This window comes from Magnolia sinica, chromosome 4 (assembly GCF_029962835.1).
Source record: "Magnolia sinica isolate HGM2019 chromosome 4, MsV1, whole genome shotgun sequence".
In the NCBI taxonomy this organism is placed as follows: domain Eukaryota; kingdom Viridiplantae; phylum Streptophyta; class Magnoliopsida; order Magnoliales; family Magnoliaceae; genus Magnolia; species Magnolia sinica.
The window spans coordinates 113,275,761-113,296,603 of record NC_080576.1 but is presented as its reverse complement, the minus strand read 5'-3'; the positions used below and the strand labels follow the sequence as shown (position 1 = coordinate 113,296,603).

The window sequence follows — 20,843 nt, the reverse complement described above, 5'->3', positions numbered from 1 at the left end:
TTTCCTGGTTGAGATGTATTTACACGGGGGTTTAACTGCAGAATTCCTTGGAAATTTGCATTTTGACAAATAATGGCTGCATGAATCAAAATTCGGGGAGATGCTTGTTGGGGGATGAAATTACCACAATGCCTGGTTTATTTATTTTTTTCTTTTAAAAGTAGTGAAGTCCAGAATTGTGGGGCCCATGTACTATTTGTATAACATCCGGCCTGTCTAAGATATGCAACCCACCAAGTTGATCACTGAACCAAAAATCGAGCCAATTGAATCATTACATAGGCTACTCATGAATTTGGATGTTTTATAGTGGTGTATGTTATTTTTTATGGTTTGGCCCACCTTTTTTTATTAGATCTGTCAGATATTTGGTTAGTTTGATAATCACGGTGGGGGCTCATCTATTAGCTGGATTAGATGTTAGACACATACCATGAGGGCCCACAATTCTCGATATACCAATCTTTAAAGACAAAAGATAAGCAAAGGCCATTTACATAATTTCCTCCATTGAAAAGCACTGGCGGAATTTCAGTTCCTCGGGGCATATTTTTGGTAAAGTCCGAATTCCCGAGGAATTGTGCCGTAAAAATCCCATTTACATAATTCTCGAATTTCAGTTCAGCTAACCAGGATATTGCTCTGCCTAATTATGAATTATAACCAGAGTTCTGCCTAGCCCACACTCGGCAGCCTTGGCGTGTGGGACACCTGAGCTGTGCATCAGGTCAGCCCAAGCGTATAGATGACATGGCATATATCAGGTTCCTCCACTTATCTGGTGCCAACATGCCTATGTTGAATATGGACTGTTGGCTTCTCTTTCAGATCGTCCATTGGTTATTTGCTTTCATAATGTGTGGCTCATTTGCCCTGTGTACTGTCCTGATTGTTCAGAAAGGTCGTGCACTCACAGTGGGGCCCTGCATGCAGGGCTTGGATGTCCCATGCATGCTGTAGGCTGCGGACGCAGATTGCATCTTACCCCGCAGATCATTTAAGGTATGAGCTGGTGCATCTGTTTATCCACGCGGTCCATCCCTTTTCTCAGCTCACTTAAAAAAATGAGGCAGATCAAACGCTAAAGTAGACCACACCAAATAGTAAACTTGGGTTGCATTAAATGCAAGAGTCATCGGTGGTGTGGTCCACTTGAGCGTTGGATCTTTCTCATTTTTTTTTGGTTCATATCTTAAAATGATATGAGAAAAGAGATGGACAGTGTGGGGCTCCACACAGATCTGCCCATTCGCAGCTGGAGAGGGAGTGGTAGGACGCAATCCGTGTCTGTATCCGTGTCCGTAGGCTGCATCTGGTGGTGCTCGGCTTCTACAAAAATTCCTTATAACCAATGTGCTTTGTTCATGGATAACTTGCAACACTGACCACAGATCATATGTTGTGTGGTTGGATTTCAGTCCAAACCAACTGAACAGAGACTGATACAGTATGGTAAGCTTCTCTTTCGCAATCTTTATTTATAGTATAAAATATCCCCTTGACATGAAGCATGTCTTGTCAACGTAACGAGAATCCAACGGCATTAGAGGATTCATCTGACAGGCAGTGGTCTGTATGCTGCAGACTATGCCCATATACTCTCTCTCTCTCTCTCTCTCTCTCTCACACACACACACACACACACACACACACACACACACACAGAGTTGCTTGCTTGCATGTTCTAATCATCGTGCATAAGAGGGTTTTATTTATTTATTATTAATTTTCTTTTTAACTCACACTATCAGTAAAAACCTAAGAGAGATCCCAGATACTAGAAACACACAAAAGGCCTGTGTTTGATTGTTGGAATCCAAAAGCGTTTTACGCCAACTGCAGAAAAGTGTGTTGTTTTGTTCCATGGTTTTCCTAAAAAAGAGCATTTTCCTTTGTTGTTTTAAAACTTGTTAATTTACATTTCCACAGTTTTGATAAACAGATTTCACTTTTTTACCTATGACCATTGCACTTTTCTTTGAAAATCACTAAAAACTAAAACAAGCAACCTTCTTTAGGATTCTTTTCCACTGATAACAATCACTACACACGGTTTTACTTGGATCCCTTAACACCAGCTACCTTTTAGGTTAGTTACACCAATCCAAAGAGGCCCAAGGGGTCGTCTGGATGCCTATTTGGGTGCCTATAAATGGGCTAAATTGTAAATGATTTACGGGTAAATCATTTACACTCTGCATTTGGATGGCCTTTTTTGCCACTAAATCATTTACAGTTATGGGCTGTAAATTATTTACATCATTTACCCCATCTCATTTACAGGCAAAAAAGTTGGGATTTTGTTTACATCCTAACAACTATAAATGAAAAAGAAGATTGGCTCTTCATTTGCAGGACTTCAACAATTTATAGGCTATCCAAACACAAACAATCATTTACCTTTAAATCATCTACAACTTAAAAGCTAAACAAGACAGGCTGTAAATCATTTACAACTTAAACCATTTACAGGCATCCAAACGACCCTTAAGATACAAAATCTTCATTATGAGAAGGAAAGGAAACAATTTGATTCTAACTACAAAATCACATTCCTAGCCAAAAAGAAAAAAAGAAAAAATCATTTTGAGAAGGAAGGAAATCAGTTTGATTCTACAAAACCACATTCTTTAAAATAATAATAATAATAATAATAATAATAAACTTCATATTTCAAATCCGCTTCCATTTCATTCAATGGGGAGCATGATCTCATTAGTCCTGAAAGCTGGCAGTGTCCAAGGAGGATTATACCTTGCCAGCAAGAACTCTCCAATTACTCCATGCCCATCTCTCTCCAAACTCTTCTTCAATTTCTCTACCTTCTCCTTCACCACTTCATCTGTTGCCACCCCACCAAATCTCACCACCCCATATTTCCTCTCCCCTTCCTCTCTTATAACCACCCTTTCATCTGTCGGCGCCGGCGCCTCCTCGACCTTCTGATACTTCGCCGGCAGAACAAACTGCATCGTCACCATCGTCTCATCTCCTCCGTTGCTTGCTCCGTGTGTTATGACAGGTGCTGTCATTGCGATCTTCTCGGTGGTGTCCTTTGGTGTTTGGGTTGTGACAGGGGCCGTCATCGCAATCTTTTCTGGTTTCTTGTTTTGTGGTCGGCCGAGCGCGCCGATGTAGTTGGCAAGGATGGTGAAACCGCCGTCGCGGTTGCCGCGGAGCTGGGACGGGGAGTAGGTGACTTGAGCTACGATCGACGGCGGGTATTTGCGGATCTCGTAGTCAGGGGAGGAGTGGAGGAGTTCGAATTTCGGCGTCTCGACGTCGATCTTGCCGAAGATGGTGCCCATTTTCTTCTGTGTGGAATGAGTTGAGCCTCTGAGGTCGGAAAATGGATTCCGGAGGAGTTTTATAGAGTGAGAGTGGTGAAGGATCGAATGGATGATAGCATGCTATACTCGGGTTTTCAATTTTCAGGGTTTTTAGTTTTTCAAGTGGGACCCACATATCAGTGATCTGGACCGTTTGCTCTGGTGGGCTGCACAGTCGAAAGGTTAGGAATTACATGACACGTGGCCAGCGTCTGCGCAGAGGTTTTGTATCCTGAGAAGTGGGGCCACGTTTTGGTAATCCAGACCATGGTCTGTTAGTTCCTACCATGGACGGTTGAGATGCATGGTAACGGCGCACATGCAACTGAGAGGGGGTCGCTGGGATCTTATGTATGGGATGATTTTTGGGGCGTTGTTCATCCACTGTGGGACTCGAAACCAATGGTCTAGATTAGCCAACCATGGGATCCAGTTGTTAGAATTGAAAACCCGAGTATACGAAGGCAAACATGCCGGTTGTCGTATGGTTTGACTCTATTGGTAGTACGTGGGTCACCGCCACCGGATTAGTGGCAGGAGTCTTCCGATAGTTTTGTGGAGTTTGTTGTTCCACGTTTGCTGGTTTGAATGAAAATTCTAGCCTTTTCTTAGAAGCGAAGAGTATTGGGAACGTGTCAAGCCCCCGAACAAGTGTTATCGTTCATCTGGTGGGCCCCACATTGGACGCTAGACAGCCCCAAAAATGCATAATAACTTTACCATCCAGTTTCAGGAATTAGGGGGAAATAATCCCATTTGATGAATTCCTTTTTTACTTTGACACAAGAGCTTATTCCTTCACTAGTTATTACAGCTAAATATATTTCTTATAAAGGGAAAAAAATGAACAAAAATAAGAGGTTAAAACAAAGACAAATTTCTTAATATTTAAATGAAACTTATTATAATTGACAAGGTGTTAGATAAATTAGAAAAATAAACGAAGTGATAGATAAAGACTTCATCTATATGTAAAAATAATCGAGGCAAATGGTTAGTAGAATGTGATTAAAAAGATGATTGCCCAAGTAAGAACTCGGTTGATTGAGATCTAGCATTTAATCTTATGATACTATAGCAACGACACTGGACAACAATGATCTATGTTGAAAATAGGTTATGAATAAATAAACGCAGAGATAAATATAAAGATAGATTGTGTTTGGCATAGACAATGAGCTCTTCATCGACTGCTCCTTTTATAGGTTGTTAAGGTAGTAAAACCCTTGCTGGGTTTTCTTACCGATTCTGGATCATTCACATTTACATTCTACATTTCGAATAAAAGATCTCTGTAAATCTACAACAGTTGGTTTTTAGAACTTCACTTTTATATAAATAATTTCATATTGGAGACCTTCATGACCCTATTGCATCTAGATTTGGATCAATCAGATCTATCTCTACCGTTCATCATGTACGTCAAATCAATCAAGTCATTGTTGCATTTGAATGACTCAATTGGTGTTCTACATCTTTCCATGATCTTGGTCCTTTCTGATTGTGGAATTAGTGGGGCCGAATCCACTAGATCAAACTCTTCAATTCTTTTACTTCTAGTTGTTGTATGGCAAGGGACCTGATCTACTGGTATTCACCCTCTTCTAATTTAGGTCCATATTGCAACCAGTTCATTTGGATATCATATGATTTTCGAATATTCAGAACATTGTCTCACTGAGTGTATCATAGCCAAATTCATGGTAGGATTCTTTTGTAAATCATGGTCAAATTTGTGGTAGAATTCTTTCTCTTGGTGAGTCTTTATAGATGTGTTGAGCACATTGGCTTATTAATTGATTCGTTAATCACAACTCACTAGTCATGGTCATGTGGCACGTGACGTTTCGCTCATCTAAAGGCATGCGTATGTGCCATTCCATTAATATTAGTTTCGTATCCCCAAAGGAAGATCAAATGAAGTTATTTTTGGACGTGAGTACTATTCTACCAATACTTAATCCATAGTGACGTCGGTGTGCAGAAAAGGGATGTAAATACTGTGTGCGCACCACCAAATAGAAAAACATTGGAAGTTGGGGAGCAGAAAACTACCGTAGAATCTTCTAGATGGAATGTGGGGTCCATTGTGTTGTGTATACGTCATCCGATCCCGAACCCCACCAGGATTAAGGGGAGCACCGAAAATCTAACCATTCCAAAATTTAAGTTGGCCACATCAAGCGAATATGCAGGTTTTAGGTGTATTGGCCCGAAAGATTCCGAAACAGGGGCAACACGGTATACCGATGGGCTCTTCGACATGGCCTGAGCTGGGCCCGATGAATAAGATCTAAAATATTAGGCCAGGGTCAAGCTTACAGGCCTGATATTGCAGACTAAGCCCGGCTTGAAACAGGCTATGGCCAAAAGCCCAACGGCCAGCCTGGAAACATTGACAGCCCTAGGCCATGCCTGGGCTTGACAGCTATCTTTAAAGGCCTGGACCCGTACATGGTCAATGCTTTCAGTGGCCGGGTCTATGAATGAATGAGCTAGGGTTGGACTGAACTACTTAAGCCCAGTAAATAAACAGGCCTAGCTAGGCCCATTTCAAACTTTTGACTCGGACAGACTCGTTCGGTCCTGATTGCAGAAATGCAAGGAAGCTTTGATACTTCTGATCGGAGCCGCAATATAAATAACAAGTATACAGGAGGCCGAGTTCCCTGCTTTGTACCGAATCTGTTCATGTGGGTGGCATTGCTGGTTTATCCAAGCCATTGATCTGATGGCCCCCATCATGGATGAACCGCGCTATAAAAAAAACTCTTTGAGTTAGTCAAATTCTAACCTTTCCATTGTTGGCATTTACACATCCATTGTTAAGAAGAAATGCACCGTTCTACATTCACGGAGGAAAAAAAAAATCCAATCCGTAGAATCTCTCGACCATGTTCTATCCATGATGGGGCCATCAGATTAATGGCTTAGATAAACAAACCATGGGTCCCGCACGTAAAACTTGATGTATCACATGGAAGGGAGTGTTACAGTGGTAACAGGCAGATGTGGGGCCTCGTGATATGTTCACGCAATCCAACCCGTCCATAAGACGGGTCACCTCGAACAACCACTAGATCTCAAGAATTAGCCCGATTCAAAACTCAGATGGGCCACAGCACAGGGAAGATATTGAGAAGGAACGCCGACTGTTGATTAGTGTGGGTGCCCACAATGTTAAGGCCGTTAAGACGTTTCATCCAGTCCAGACGAAGGGTCATATCAGAATTCACGCTGTTCGGGGACTCAGGTGGGTCCCTGTGAAATTCAAGGGCCGGGGTTACATCCCAGATCGTTCCCTTTTTGTGGCCCATTACACTTTTGGATCAGGCTGAGGTTTTGGTCCAAGGGATTTTTTGAGGTGATGCATCAAATGGACGGTTGGATGGTGTGCATATATATCATGTGGGCCCCACATCTGCCAGTTACGACCATAAGCTTGCAATGAGAAAACCAAAAAAGAAAAGAAGAAGAAAGAATAAAAAACTTTACCATTGCCGTTGAAAACCTTTCTCAAATCCCTTGAGATAAGGGACTGTAAGTACATGATTTTCGTTTATGGAAAAAGAACCCTGGCCCACCCAAAGAATCATGAATTCCAAATATTCATACAGGCCACTCAATAAGGCGATAAAAGCTTCAAAGATCAGCGAAAAGATGATACGTTTTAGAATCTACTGCAATGAGCCTAAATGCAGCCACCGCCGCTGCGGCCGACAAACAGCTAAACACACATACATTCAACCAATGCCATGCCCTTTGCAATGCCGTTAGCTTGTTTCTCTTCACCATTAAGTACATGTGGTTTGCAAGAACGAATGTGAGCGGGAACGTGCTCAAGGCCCCCGTAAGGCTCATGAAATCTCCAAGAAATGGTAGGAGAGCTGCGACAAGCGTGGTTATAGCCACATAGCTTCCTCTCACAATGATTCTGAAAGACAAATTGTGAAAAGAAAACGCCCCTCCTTTATTCCTTCCATACTTGGTGTCCAAGTACTCGTATGTCGGGCTCGCAAATATCTACAAAGCATGGAAGCTTCAAAAGTTAGTGCAATGACGAAGATATGAAGGTGGAAGGTGAGAGGATGGAGAAAGCTCACACTAGATTTTAGAAACATGAACAAAGTTGGATTCAAAATTACTAAATAGAGAGAAGGCTGGGTTTTCTTTTAGTGAACTAGATGACAACGACTTTCATGTTTGCTGATGATAATTGTAGGGAATCAGTTTTGAAATGAAAGAAATGTATGGTTAAGGTGTGACCTGGTGCAATTAGTGGTTACGGCCCAACGAGCACACCTCACAACTTGGGTTGTGTGTGCAATAATAAATCAATTCAATAAAGAGAAAATGACCAATGTGGGGATCGCCCCAGGCCATTCGTAATGCAGGAACAATCTCCCAATTACTATTTGTTTATATTCTATCTTGAAACACATGGGCTTGCAACTTGTGTTTTGATCATGATTGTTTGAATTGCCATTCATCCATATCATGGGCCATGCTTTATGAGATGGAATGTTGGGCAGTAAAGGCACAATGTTCAAAGGATCAGTGTAGCTGATATGAGAATGTTGAGATGGATGAGAAGCAAGATAACGAAGGATACAATTAGCATGGTTAAAGGACTCGGGAACGTGGACTGACTTGCCCTTTCTTGAGTTGGGTCGGGACTCGGCTGAGTCGGGGGTGCCTCAGGGTACCTAATCAGATCAGGTCCAACCAAGTCTGAGTCTGAGTCACATCAGACTCGACCAAGTCTTAAAACCATGAGAATTAGAAATGAACGCACTGAGGGAACTTATGAGTAGCACCAATAGGTAATAAGAAGAGAAAGTAGAGTTCAATGGTTTGGCAATGTACAACAGAGGCCATTGGTTCAAGTTGAAGGCTCTAAAAGGGCAAGGGGAAGGCTCAAATGGATGAGGGTGGAGGTAGTAAGAAAAGACGATGACCTATATTTTTAACTGAGGATACAGCCGAGTGGAACAGCAGAACAAGATTCTCGTAGCCAACCCCAGTTAGTTGTGATAATGCTTAGATGCTGGTTATCATTGTGACAAAAATGGTGTCACCCCCACTTTGGTCATTTCCTCTTTATTGAATTGATTTATTGCAATTAACTCAGTTGAACATCTTTTTCCCTAAATTGCCATCTTGGAAATCACTATCATCCTATTATCTTTTGTAGAATCATTAACAACACAAAATCTGCTCATAGTGCCAGTGTTAAGTGAACGGAAGTGGAAAAAAATAGAAATAAATAAACAGAGAAGTTAAAAAGACATTGGTTGAATTGGTCAGTTAAATTAGAAAAATAATCGAGAAAATAGTAAGTGAGAGATGATGAAATTACATGCAAAGCAATGACCGTTTGCAGAAAGGCCGCAATGTTAGCCGTTACTTTCACCCAAGGTGGGCCGTTGACACTGTTCAGAAGATATGTCGATGATGAGGATCCATAAGCCCAATACCCCATAAAAGTAACAGCATATAATGGTAAAACCCCAGCTGTGAACTGAAAGGAGAGTGCTTTTTGCATGTTCTTGAGGACAGGAGGTTTCACTGTTGCCTGTCAACAAAATAAGGCCAAACAAGTGATTTTATAATGCACGAAGTTATACAGAATGAGTATTTTCATCAATTTCCTGTCAGAAAAGTCTTTGGTGAAATTAGGAACATGCCCATGTTTTTCAAAACTTGGGCATGACCAAAATTCATGGAATTTCCAATGACCAGACTGCGTTGTAGAGAAATTCAGTGGTGACCAATGTTCAAAGTATCGGTATAGCTACGAGTTTCACTGGCCAGGGATACGGAAACAATATTGTTGTCAGCTATAATATCGTAGATTCCTGGAAATGTGGGGAAACATTGGGAAAATATGGGGAAAATGGTGGATTTTTTTAGTGAAACTTCAGGAGATGCTAAAATACACATATTTGCACATTTAAGAATCAAATAACAGCGAAAAAGACACATTTGCATATTGAGGAATCGAATAATAAGTTTCACTTTAATGGGGCCTAAAAGCATGTATCTTTGACTCAGGGAAACATTGGGGAAACATAGGGAAAAAGGTGGATCCATCCATCCATGCATGTACACACATCATACAAACACACATGCATGATCCATCCATCCATGCATGCATGCACACACATCCATCCATCCATCCATCCATCCATGCATACATCCATCCATCCATCCAGGCAAGCATGCACACACATATATATATATATACGTGCATTTCATCATACAATCATGTACCCATTAAAATTTTGAAATGAATTTTTCGTAATAAACAGTTTTTTAGCGACATCGATACATTGGCTATATTATTGAAATCTCACTGATACACTTGTGATACAAGCGGCACCTAGAATTTATACAATAAAAAATATTGGCGATATATCGCCGATACTTGGAATTTCTGATACTACCGGTGTTATCGGTATCGCCAAGCTAGAGATACAGATAATATCAGGGATGATATTTTGATAATATTAGGGATACTACTAACAATGGTGGTGACACCCCCACTCATCACCAGCTGATGAATGCACACACGTAAGTTCAATGTTTCATCCCACTCATCACCACTTCTAGAATTGTTAATGTTTTAGGATACATGTGGCACACCAGACGAGGAACCCAGCATATCTACAGGGCATGCATAGAACATGTTGCAATGTGTGCCCATGTCTACATGCATGAGTCTAGTGAGCAGTACTCTTAGGGGCCATTTGGGTTGAGGGAATTTGAGCACGGATTTGTGAAATCCATGGATCTCAAACTCCCCTGTTTGTTTCTGTTATGGCCATGCCTCCATAAATCCATTGATTTTCGCAAACCATATATATATATATATATATATATATATATATATATATATATATATATATAATGAAATGCTCCCAAACTCCATGGATTTGTAGTTTGATTCCCAAACAATGGACTCCGGAATTTGTCAAATCCAAATCCAATGCAAATCCATGAATTTGACAAGTTCATGGATTTACCAAATTCACAATCTCATTTTCTCAATCCCAAACAGGGCTTTCGGTTGGCTATATTTCTTCTTCAGGGTAAACCATGACTGTGATTTGCTTGACCTACCTGTATCTCTGGCAGCATTCCTGTATTGTAAGCAAAAACGAGACTAGCAGCTGCACCAATAGAGCTAAAAGTCTTGCTCGATTTTGATCCCGGAATGCTGTAATCCCGACTTGGAGTATTTATTCCTACAATAGTAGATAAAGTATGTGAGCCATGAACGCTGTTCAGAAGTTATCTTCTAGAACTTCTCTATCCAACAACAAAGAAATGCATAGTCATCCATCCAATAGTTTAGTAGAAATGTATTTACTCACACAGAAAATAATCCACAATAAGAAATGGTGAGGAGACTTCAATGAATGCTACCATGCATCAAGAGATCATCAAACCGAAAAGCATTTAAGTGCATTTCACAGTAAAATGAGCTGGGGTGGCGTGTTTCTTTTTCATAGAGAATCGTGATGCTATACCGTAATTGAGCTTCTTCAAACAATTATATAAAGTAATTTCATTGAAAGTCATATCAGTTGTACATCTAAGAACAACCCATCTGACATTCTCACCATTATTGAAGTTATGGGATGAGGAGAGCATGTACCACTCATCTATGAGCATAGCTACATGTGTGTAAGAACGAATGAGACGGAATCCCTTGGACCATGTCAACGTGGTCTTGCAAATGGATCTATGGTCTATGGGAGCAAATGGAGGTAACAACCCCATTTTCTGCCATGGAACGTTGATCCAACAGGAGTTCATAGTTACATATAACTAAGATAAAGACGTGCCATTGTCAAACATAGACATGAGTCAAAAAATAATGTTGTAATGAATAGAGTTCTATTTTATAAGAAGAAGAAAACCGAATCGTGCAGGAAAGGTGAGAGGGAGAGAGACGTATGCATATGAGGAAGATGAAAATCCAAAATGACCGCAAAAACAATGAAGAATAGCCACATCCTGGCCAAAGGAAAAGGCTACCGTGGCAAAGTTGAAGCTAATCTTAAATAGAAGCATGTAGGAGTGATTGCTATTCATGATAAGCTTGAGTCTACAAATGAATACAGATATTTGTGAACGAGAGTGGAAATAAAGATACTAGATCTCCCATCAGTGAAGACATCCAGACTGAACTATCCTTTGGGCTTGAAAGGATATCCACCTCTTATGACAGTCTTATAGAAGTAAAGACATAGTACACTGACATTAGGTTCAGTTTGCAAGTAGAAACACATCAGCTTTTTCCCATTGTCATTTAACGAAAGAATAGCTCGAAAAACATGATGAAAATCTTCTTAATAAAATGCTAAAAGTTTTCCACCAAAATTCACCCAACTGCATTTCCAGTTGAAAAGCAAAAAGCTGACATGGCATGTAACCATAGCCACCGTCAGCTGTTGTCACTTACCACAGTGTTATTTCCTCTCAGATATTAGGACTTTTGCCGAAGGATAAGGTAGTCTATAATGGCACTAAATGGGCTAACAGCACCCAGAGGGGTACCCTTGGAATATAGCAAATTTCGGTCAATGAGTTGAGATAATTATGGAGATCAACCCAGAATTCTTTTTCCATGTCTATTAGAGAGGCAAATTGAGGCTGATGCTCTTATCTGTGGAGGGGGTCTCTTGCCCACCTTTTTTTGTAGGGGATAATTGCTTTTGATGTGATTTTTCCCTTTCATTTATTAAAATCTTTTTATTGCTGAAAGAAAGAGCATGTCTCAAGATGAACCGGTTGGACCATAATTTACGGTCCACCCAGCGAATAGCTTCCAACTTATCATGTGCATGTGACATCCAACTCTTCCACAAGGTTGGCCCCACCATGAGGATCACCGAGTGCAAAAAATCAGCCCCATCCACTCATCAGGTGGGTTACACCATAGAAACGATAAATAACAAAATAAACATATGAGACACCAGATGAGTGGATGTAGCTGATTATTGCACTAGGCAATCCTCATGATGCCACGGGACGGGTTGGATGTTGCACACACAAAAATTTTCGATGTTATCTATTGGGTGGACATTACTTATGGCCCAACCAGTTGGAATTCACCTTCTTGACAAAAAAAGAAAAAAAGAAGAAGAGGTTGACAAAGAAAATGGCAATAGTATAAATAGAACTGTTTTGGAGATTCTAGATTAGTTGATAACATTCTCTTGATATAGTTTTAGGCAGTACCAGAACAGGTATACTGGCAAACAAATTTGGGTCTATTTTGAATGATGTGAAAGAGTTTATACCATCTCTTAGTGACAGCACGAATGCCGTGACTATATATATGAGACTAAAGAATGTTGACAATCCGAGCCAAACCCTCAAAGCGGATAGATGGGGTATCCCAAAGGCAAACATTGCACAAACTACCCCAGCGATTGCAATACAGTATGGGAGCTTCAATACAGCATCGTCCCTGTTAAGAACAAAGATAGCCTGCACAGCAAGCAAACAGATTAAAGGAAGATCTAGGATAAGGTTGGGATGCAACAAGGTTGAAATAGTCAAATGTGCTTGCTGAATTTTCATCAGATTGTACCTATTGTAAGTTGCTCCTTTGCAGAATTTTCGATTGAAAAATTCATGGGGTTAGGTGATTGAGATTGTGTTTTTCAATTTATTGCAGTATTAGTTCCTATTTAGAGAAATATTAATTGAATATTGTGAATAACTACCTCTAAAGAACCTTTAATTTGAAGAATGTGAATAACTTCTATTCAGTGATATATACTGCTGCTTTTGAAGTAGTTTCCGAATATTCACTTTTAGTTTCTCTTTTGTTTTATTTTTTAAAAAGATTCTGACAATAGGCATTTGGGATATTTTAGAAAATGAAGGCCTTACTTTTCATATGGAAGCACTTTAAAAAAAAATGAAAATTTGATGAAGGGCACTTTATTAAAAAATGAAAACAATGAGAAAGGAAGCACATTCCTAACCTCATTTTCATATATCCCCTAATTAGCATTCATGTGAGGGGATTGCCGGGGGGATTCCCTATCCACTAGTGTTACCAACTCACACTTCAATCAGAAATGCATACTACCATCAATTGAGTTGGAGACTGCATGATGGTGTGATGCGATGTATACAAGGAAGATGTTCCGAGGTTTTCTTTATATAGGGGTGTGCCAGGCCCATGCAGTAGTGCAACACATGGGCGATGTGCAATGGCCCCAGCATCAAGCTACTATGGTGGGCCATCCCCCACAAATTAAATTGAAATCATGCGACCCGATGCGCCATGGATAAGAAATTGAACAGGTAAGAACAGAGGAATTTTGTTTGGATGTACTCAATATGATCTTTTGAGTAATGCTGAACAGAGGTATCCATGATTTGATAGGTGAATTTTGGTTATGAGGACCTGTACAGAGACAAATTTCACTATTTTCTAAGATCCAGAGACCTCACTCTCTTTAGACTGGGTGCATCCTTGATCTGATTAAGGCTCATTTGGTGGCTCAGACTAAATTCGTTTGTCTAGGAGCTACCATCCCTAGGAGTATAGGTATGTCTTTTGTGAAAGTATATGACTCAATGAGGACTTGGGTGAGTTCAACCATATCTGCACATGTAGAAAGTAACATCATCATCATCATCATCTACGCCTTATTGCAATTAACTGGGGTTGGCTACCTGAATCCTGATCCACCATTCTACTCTATCAAGGGCCAGACCTTCAGTTAGACCATAGGTCATCAAGTCTTTTCATACTACCTCCATCAACGTCCTTTTGGGCCTTCCTCTTGCCCTTTTAGAGCTTTCAACTTGTACCAACTCACTCCTAACCGGCATGGTTCTTGGTCTCTGCTGCACATGACCAAACCATCTAAGTCTACTTTCCATCATCTTATTACCCATTAGTACTACTCCTAATTTCCTGAGAAAGCATTCATTTCTATTTCTATCCATACTCACCTTGCCACTCATCCATCTCAACATCCTCATTTCAGCTACGCATCCTAGGAACATGTTGTTCTTTAATTACCCAACATTCTCCTATAAAGCATGGCTGGTCTTACAGCTATCCTATAATATTTCCCTTTCGGTTTGAGTGGTACACAATGATCATGGAAGCTTAGTTAATAAGAAAATTTAGTGGCATTATTAGAGGTACTCAACTCCACCATATGGGTGAATAGATAGTTTTATAGTTGGATCTTTTAGATCTTCATGCAATAAAAATTCAGACTAGTGGTGTTCATTGCTATTTATGTAATAATCTTAAGATGATATAAACAAAGTGTGTGATTTAGATTGTTCTTACCTTCAAAGCCTGCCCAGCCAAAATAATATATCCCGTGTTGATCATGAATAGATTTATGTACTGCAATGCCCATGTAAGATAATAGATTTTCCTACCTGCAGCATGCATCAAACAAAAATATAAGAATATATCACCATTATGATGTCAAAAACTTGTGCATTGAAGATCAAATGGTAGTGTTGCATTAAGATTTTAAAAAAAAAATCATTTACATATAAGAAGAGCCAACTAATGATGAGCATGGACACTACACATGCATATATGTATTTACACATATACATCACACAACCATATGTGTGTTTATACATACATATATTCATATAAAAGAGCCTCAAGATGATATTGACATAATTTACAATATGTACGAGGAAGCGGTGATAAATGTGAGGATCACTAGTGCAGAGACAAGTGTTTTTCCAATTACTGTAGGTTCCCAGCAGGGGTCAGCATTGAGCCTGTATAATTTTGCATTGGTTATGGATGAGTTAACAAGGCATTTAAAGGAAAAAGTCCCATGGTATATGTTGTTTGCAGATGAAATTTTGATTGATAACAAAAGGTAGGGGAAAACCCAAAACTAGCATTATGGAGGGATGCTTTAGAATATAAAGGTTTTAAATTAGCCGAACCAAAACAGTGTGTGGAATGAAATGTTAGCGACAACAGAAGTGGAAATGAGGTAGTTAAGATCGCTGACCAAAAAATATCCCAAAACGACCATTTTCAATATCTTGTGTTGTTAATTCAAGAGAGTGGAGAGATTAAGAAGGATGTTGCTCATAGAGGTGGGTGGATGGAACATAGATGTGCCACTAGAGTTTTATGTGATTGCCGCATACCAATGAAATTGAAGGGGAAATTTTATAGGATGGCTATAGGACCAGCCATGCTTTATGGGACAGGATGCCGGGCAATCAAGGAACAATATGTCGATAGGATGAGCATTGCAGAGATGAGGATGTTGATGAGTTGCAAAACAAGGACAGAATTAGAAATGAATGCAAGAGGGAATTTAGTAATTGCACTAATACGTAATGAGGGAAATTAAAGTTAGATGATTTAGCCATGTGCAAGACCAAGATCTGCACCTACACTGGATAGGAGTGAGTTGGTTCACCATGACAACTCTAAAAGCCTGAGGAAGGCTTGAAAGGACATGGGTGGATGTTAGTAAGAAAAAAACTTGCTCACCTATGGTTTAACTGAGGATATGGTCCTTAATAAAGTGGAATGGCGGAAAAAGATTCATGTAGCTGAACCCAATCAGCTGGGATAAGGTTTAGATGATGATGATGATGATGATGTTTCCATAGAAGTGTGTCTACACACAAATGCACGCATGCATGCACAGAGAAAAACATACACGTACATATATGCCTGAGAAGGAGACCTTTGACTAGGGTTGAAGGGCCTAGAAAGAAAGACGAGAGAGACCCAAAAGGACTTAGATGAAGGTGGTGTGAATGGATATGAAGGCGTGTTCACTGACTAACAATTTTTGATAGCTATGACAATGTCTTTGTTCACTTTAGATAGGAATGACTGGTGAAATGGGATTTTCATAAAACCAATCTTTGATAGCTATGACAATGTCTTGATGATGACGTGGACGATGATGACAATGATGATATCCCTTGTGTAAAGTCTCAATTTCATGCTGACTTATATTTAGGATCCACTAGTCATATCCAAGGCAATATCTATCCAACTAGGTGGGTGTAAATATGAATTCTCTCTATGTAGATGGAAACAAGTGAACGATATCAATCACTAAATGAGATTAGCATTGAACTGCCAAGTAATAAACGCCAACTCATCAAATAACAACTTTGATGTGTTTCGTGAGTTCAAGGCTGCATTTGGATTTGGCCTTGAGAAAAAATAACTCATGATTTTTTGGATTTCTACTCCTAGTACAATTTCAAAGATCTTGAAATGAGTGATACTCATGTGGATGAGAAAGAGCTCTTTTGTTCCAAAACAACAAAAATAAAGCCATTTCAAGATTTTTTTGAACTTCTAATAGAAGTAGATATCCAAATCGCAAATTATTTTTGTCTGCATCCAAAATGGCTTGGAGTCAAACACAGCCTAAGATTGCAGCAGTTGAGATATGTAACATTTAACAAATTAATATAGAAAACCAAAGAAGTGAACAGTGACATCTGCTGGAAATCAATTAATCCACCTTGTGTTCTACTAGAGGACCAAGAAGGGTGTATCTATAGATTTTAAACCACAAGGAATAAAAAGAGGTATTTCCTGTCAGAAATTCTGATAGTTATGATCTCCACCATCCTTGAACTCCACAAAAGAAATGAGAGGCATCAAGACATTCTTAGAGCATCCAATCAAACATGCTGATAGCACACCGAAGGACATCAATGTAAGAAACATCTAAATCATTTCCACATCTGATGCTTTTCCTTTGATGGGCACAAAAGAAGTGCAAAGTGTTAAGTTCAAGCACAAACGTACCATATATATGACCTGCGAGATCCCTGTATCTGATGTGTCTCTTTCCCCCAACTTCATGAAGACGAGCAAGAAGAGCATTTGCATATAATGATATGGCCGCTGCTAAAACTAAACCAACTGTACCGGCTATCCAACCTAACGGAACCATGATAGAGCCAGAATATCCCAAGACATAAGCACTATTCACACCGGTTGTGAGTACAAAAGCTGCTTGATACCAAGGATCTAAGCAACCAAGATAAAAAGACAAGATCATCAGTAAAGTATTAAAACAAAACGCAAACTGAATACTGAATTAGAAAATAAACAGCTTGGAGTATCTTGCCTATTAGAATAATACAAATATCACCTGGGTTTATATGGTAATAAGGAATAACTTCTGGTGAGCACAGATTGGAGTTATAAACATACATTTGGTGGCCTATCTACCTAGAAAAATATTTTCATAGACTTCATAGACGTCAAGTTATGAAGATCCATGACAGTTGTTAACTGGCAGATTGGTAAAATGGCGGATGTAACAAAAACAGATCGTCTTTTTATGTAGGCCATGCAATGAGTGCATGCACAGCTTGCAGTTTGCACTGTCCAAAGAGTAAATGATCATTATACTTGCTAAGGCCGTGTTTGGATGTGCCATCAAATCTCAACATTTAGGGCAGCTTGGAAGATGGAAACTGCGGCAAACAGACTTCCATTTTCCTTTCTCTGTTCCAAGTCAAAAGTACATGCTGGAAGATACTGATCCTGAACATTCTAACTAGTCCTTGGACGTAGCACATTGTGTCGGCCTTGGGGACCAGGAAATTCTAAACATAGCCTAAGATTGTACCATGCCAGATGTGATGTTAAGTATGTTTATGGCATTTTTGCTGAAAAAAGCCATAATATGAAATATTTAATGATCTTCCTCTGAATCGAGGTTTCTCAATGCTTCAAAAACAATTCTTTATCTTGTATGCCCCTTCATGTGAAGGAGTGGTTATACGGTCCACAAGCTTGGAAGTCTGCGGATCCCATCAGTTAATACGGTTGTGGACCCATGAATTGCAAACTTAAGTCTGTGTTTGGACGCACTATTAGATTGAGTTGCAGTGACTAGCTCAAAAAAGATGACAGAACCAAATTGCAATTCATCACCATCTAAGATTCATCCCAACCAATGGAGGTTGTCTGCACAAATCTTGTCCCACCATTCCAATATATTAAGGACCATATCCTCAGTAAAACCACAGGTCCTCAAATCTTCTCATTCTACCTCCACCGACGTCCTGTGGGCCCTTAGTTGCCTTTTCACACATTCCTTTAACTGATGTAGTTCTTGGTCTCCGTTTTTTTACACACACACTTACCCACCCCAACACACTTACGTACTCGCACCACAAGGGATGCTTGAACCCGTACCTCATGTTAAAACTCCTGAGAGTCTACCACTGACACTGAGGCACAGCAACAGGTGCGTAGAGTCAACCACTGACACTGAGGCACAGCAACAGGTGCGTTCTTCGTCTCCGTTACACACAGCCAAACCATCTATTTCTAACTTCCCTCGTCTTATTACCTATTGCTGCAATACCCCTTTGCTATTATCTTCCAAAATTTTCGTATCCATAAGTACCACAAAATGACAGTTGCATTCCTTTCGAGCCCAACTTGGAAGTAGAATAATTGCAATTTAGAGTTTTTCCCTTATATGAATGTTAACTATGGAAATTTCCATTTGGTGCATCGAGAAAAATCCTAACATATTCCTATAAAAATCCGAGCATTCTACTGCCATTGGTGCTTTTACTTACAAAGGCAATTAAACCCCAATTCAATTGTGAGTTGGAGCAGTAAAAGCTATATTCTTCTGCATGCCCAGAAATTTAAATAAAACCAAATGCAGAATTCTATGAAAAGGATATCGATTTTACAATTGAGCGTAGTTTATCATGTTTTCTTGTATTAATTTGGGATTATCGCCGAATGGAGAGAAATGCTACTCACAGGTACCCATTTTCAAGTGTCCCATAGGTGCCAAAGTGATAAACGCATGCACGATCCAAGCTGTCCATGGGTAGTACCCCGCTGTGAACAAATGTTTACTAAAAAATCGAGCTATTCCACAAGTGAGGTGGGCCAACATGTTTAAAGAAATGGACAGTTAAAAATGGACAATCAGTTGACCAATTTAATGTCTGCAGGTGGTCCACCTGATCAGCGAAACAGCATGATTTTTGGATTGGGTGTCACTTACAGTAAGGCCCACCTCTTGAACACTCCTGATTTCGCACAAGTTCAACACTGTAGCAGTGAGGATTGGTTCTATTCAGTGTTTGTGAATGGTGGTTGAGCAGTCAGCGGCCCCAACTCAATGTGCGTATGCAGTCCACCTGATAGGCGGAATGGCATGATTTTTGGACGACCGTGTGTCAATCAAGTAAGGTCTACCTGATAAGGGGTGCCGATTTCGCATGCCTGCGCCACTATGGAGGTTGATCGGACGGTCATAATTTGACGTGAAAAAATATAAATAAATAAATAAATAATTTCTCACATCTTCGATCGAAATATCGATTCAATAAGGAAAAAATCGAATTCAAACTTTAAAACGAAAAAAAGAGAGCAAGAAATCAGATACCGTGACTAATCTGATGGGCCGTATCGTCGGAGACATCGAATCCGATCCTCTGATCACCGTTGATTTTTTCCGGTGGACATTCTTCCACGTCCATGGATTCCTCCTCTTTTCGCAAGAGTGAAGAGGTCTCGTGACTCTCTTCTTCTTCTCCCGCGGCAGTTAAGATGACCTCCAGCGTATTTTGCTTCGCTTCCTCTCTCTCTTAAATAGGATACCGTGTTGGAAATGATGAGCAGAATCTGCAAAAAAATCAAATGAATGCTATTTGAAGCGGGAGTATCTTTTTCAGTGCGGTTCGCATTCCCAAAAGGTGCGTTTGGACGCCGATTGGATGAAATAAAAAATGGTCGAAAAAGCTGATTGCTATTTCGATTTCTCTCCTTCGAATTCCGAATCTTCTTTTTTGCCGGTTTCACCGCGCTGGATCATGAAATAAGTCCATCTCTCCGGACGCGGATTGCACACGGACGATGCCAGTTTGAGCTTGACACGGGACGAGTCGACTCGACTCGAGGACTGATCCAACTCGACCGGACCCCAGTGGGGTGAGTGGATCTGATCCGAGTGGATTTCACCCAATCCGAACTCAAACCAAGTCGAACCTGGGTCACCCGGTAACCGGACTCGACTCGATCAGAAACCTAACTTGGCTCAGATTCGAGTGGTGCTGGTGTGTATATAAATTTAGAAATAATCTAACCCCCTCGTCGCACCCAATCCAACCACTATCCCTCTTCCTCTACCTCTCGAAGCTTGACAGCCGCCCACCCCCACTAGGTCACCATTCTCCTCACTCTCCTTTACTCTCTCCTTCATCTCCCACACATGACGGTCCAACCACCGGCTTAGCAACTCGGCCATTCCTGAGTAGCTCTGCCGCACCCACCTATAACACTCGCTCGCCGCTGACTCTCGACAACCACACAACTTTTCAAATCACCTAATAAATGTAATTTTGTGTTCAAAAAATCATATATTTCATGATTTTCATTTATTCTTGTGAAATACGTTATGCTAAGGTATTTTAATTTTTAGGTTTTGTGAAATTATAATCGGATAGTATTGAATGAATAAATTG

The 20,843-nt window shown here is 40.2% G+C and overlaps 2 protein-coding genes across 3 annotated transcripts; both read right to left on the bottom strand.

Annotated features, from left to right (window-relative positions):
- Positions 1-2,643: 2,643 nt before the first annotated feature.
- LOC131243915 (heme-binding-like protein At3g10130, chloroplastic) lies at positions 2,644-3,416 on the bottom strand. The gene has a single exon (XM_058243531.1). It carries the CDS (start codon positions 3,306-3,308, stop codon positions 2,691-2,693), a length of 618 nt encoding a protein of 205 aa, XP_058099514.1. The 5' UTR covers positions 3,309-3,416; the 3' UTR covers positions 2,644-2,690.
- Positions 3,417-6,806: 3,390 nt separating this feature from the next.
- On the bottom strand, positions 6,807-20,113 carry LOC131243914 (probable proline transporter 2). 2 transcript variants are annotated; one of them, XM_058243529.1, is made up of 8 exons: positions 19,766-20,113; positions 19,132-19,610; positions 17,143-17,367; positions 14,665-14,759; positions 12,641-12,830; positions 10,452-10,576; positions 8,689-8,904; positions 6,807-7,352 (listed from the first exon to the last, which is right to left on the bottom strand). In XM_058243529.1, the coding sequence occupies exons 2-8, from the start codon at positions 19,268-19,270 to the stop codon at positions 6,972-6,974; spliced, it is 1,371 nt and encodes a 456-aa protein (XP_058099512.1). In that variant the 5' UTR covers positions 19,271-19,610; positions 19,766-20,113; the 3' UTR covers positions 6,807-6,971. The 2 variants fall into 2 exon arrangements, with proteins under 2 accessions (XP_058099512.1, XP_058099513.1); XM_058243530.1 differs by lacking the exon at positions 19,132-19,610 and having other exon boundaries at positions 19,766-20,112.
- Between the last annotated feature and the right edge of the window lie 730 nt (positions 20,114-20,843).

Excerpts from the sequence above, each read along its gene's own strand:
- LOC131243915 (XM_058243531.1), bottom strand. The coding sequence starts at position 3,308 with ATGGGCACCATCTTCGGCAAGATCGACGTCGAGACGCCGAAATTCGAA.
- LOC131243914 (XM_058243529.1), bottom strand. The coding sequence starts at position 19,270 with ATGTTGGCCCACCTCACTTGTGGAATAGCTCGATTTTTTAGTAAACAT. Across the intron at positions 10,577-12,640 it reads CGTGCTGTCACTAAGAGATG|GAATAAATACTCCAAGTCGG; the intron begins GTATAAACTCTT and ends CTACTATTGTAG. Across the intron at positions 8,905-10,451 it reads GAATGCTGCCAGAGATACAG|GCAACAGTGAAACCTCCTGT; the intron begins GTAGGTCAAGCA and ends TTTTGTTGACAG.